This window comes from Phytophthora parasitica, assembly GCF_000247585.1.
Source record: "Phytophthora parasitica INRA-310 unplaced genomic scaffold supercont2.306, whole genome shotgun sequence".
In the NCBI taxonomy this organism is placed as follows: Eukaryota; Oomycota; class Peronosporomycetes; order Peronosporales; family Peronosporaceae; genus Phytophthora; species Phytophthora nicotianae.
This window is the reverse complement of record NW_008649292.1, coordinates 8,072-9,395: the sequence shown is the minus strand read 5'-3', so window position 1 is coordinate 9,395 and position 1,324 is coordinate 8,072. Positions and strand designations below refer to the sequence as shown.

General features: G+C 50.9%; 1 protein-coding gene across 1 annotated transcript; it reads left to right on the top strand.

The window, feature by feature from the left end:
• The first annotated feature begins 155 nt into the window (after positions 1-155).
• On the top strand, positions 156-1,184 carry PPTG_20128 (hypothetical protein). The gene has a single exon (XM_008918774.1). It carries the CDS (start codon positions 213-215, stop codon positions 1,140-1,142), a length of 930 nt encoding a protein of 309 aa, XP_008917022.1. The 5' UTR covers positions 156-212; the 3' UTR covers positions 1,143-1,184.
• Positions 1,185-1,324: the final 140 nt, after the last annotated feature.

The following is a 1,324-nucleotide window of genomic DNA, read 5'->3' as shown; positions in this document are numbered from 1 at the left end:
TGTCCACATGTCCATCCGACCATTTCGACCATTCTGTTTGCCGTGCGCATCGCAACACGCGATCGCTGTTGACGATACGTCCTCAGCACGTAATCGCTGATGACCGAACAAAATTACCGTCTCGTTTCTTGTACGTATCGGGTATAGGCAGCAAAATTGTCTGAGTGAGTGCTGAGTTGTCATTTCGGAATTCTCCGGCTCAGAGCGACACCATGGCCAGCAGCTTTCTCCTTCCGCCCAACAGATTTCCGCTCAGCGACACTGTCATCGGAGGCGCCGTACAGCGTGTCGCCCCACTCCATAACAATAACTTCGTCGGTTATAAACGTCAAGCCACCAATGACATCGTGGAGGAAGAATTCTCTTTGGAACCGAAGAGAGAACGGAAGATGAAGGTCTCCGCTAGTCGACGCGAACGGTGCAGAATCAACCAGGCCAGATACAGACAGAGACAACGCGAGCATGCAAACAAACTGAACGCAAGTATTCAACAGTTGCAAGGCGAGATTGCAGACCTGGAAGCTCAGCGACAACTAATCATTCGTCGCACACCAACGGATGAGAGTGCCTGGATCGTAGCTACCGAGTACTTCCGACTCTTCCGTCACGGATACATGACGCCGAAGTTCGCACCGGAGTCAACGTCGTCGTCTACACCACCACAGAAAATCCGTCAACACGTACAGCTCGACTTTCTCAAGGCGAGTATGGCGTCGGATGTGACGGACGGGGTCATTGGTGGAGCGGAGGGGATCCTCGAGAACTGGAGACTCTTTTCCATTTTCCATGGCGACGTTAACGTTCAGCTCAAGCGACTTCAACAGGTCACAACAGATTCACTACTTGCCACTATGACCATCAGTCTGACAATCACCGGGAACACACTGCATCAGTTGTATCCGCATTTGGTCAGCGAAGACGAAGTATCACCGCTTGGTACGAGATTATTAAACCAGCGTCTTGTAATGCGTGGTTCCGTACGCTTTGATTGGGATGAGGCTAGTAATCGCGTGGTGCGACTCGACTCTAAATTCGACATGCTGACGCCGATGCTGCAGCTTGTGGGTACCTTAGAGAACGTAGCGAGTGTATTTGGTCAAGCACTGATCACCCCAGAGGGTAAATTCCATAGCAGCCTTTAGTTATTAGCATATTCAATTCAGTACATGTAGTATTATCATGCTTTACTTTCTGTTTCTGGAGCCCCGTTCTTTACGATGCTCACTACCTCCATTGGTGATTCCCAGTCGCGCGCGAGAGGCGCTTGAACTGAGACTCATACTACTAGCAGGCCCACTGGCTCTACTACCGGGCGTAGCATCCG

Excerpts from the sequence above, each read along its gene's own strand:
- PPTG_20128 (XM_008918774.1), top strand. The coding sequence starts at position 213 with ATGGCCAGCAGCTTTCTCCTTCCGCCCAACAGATTTCCGCTCAGCGAC.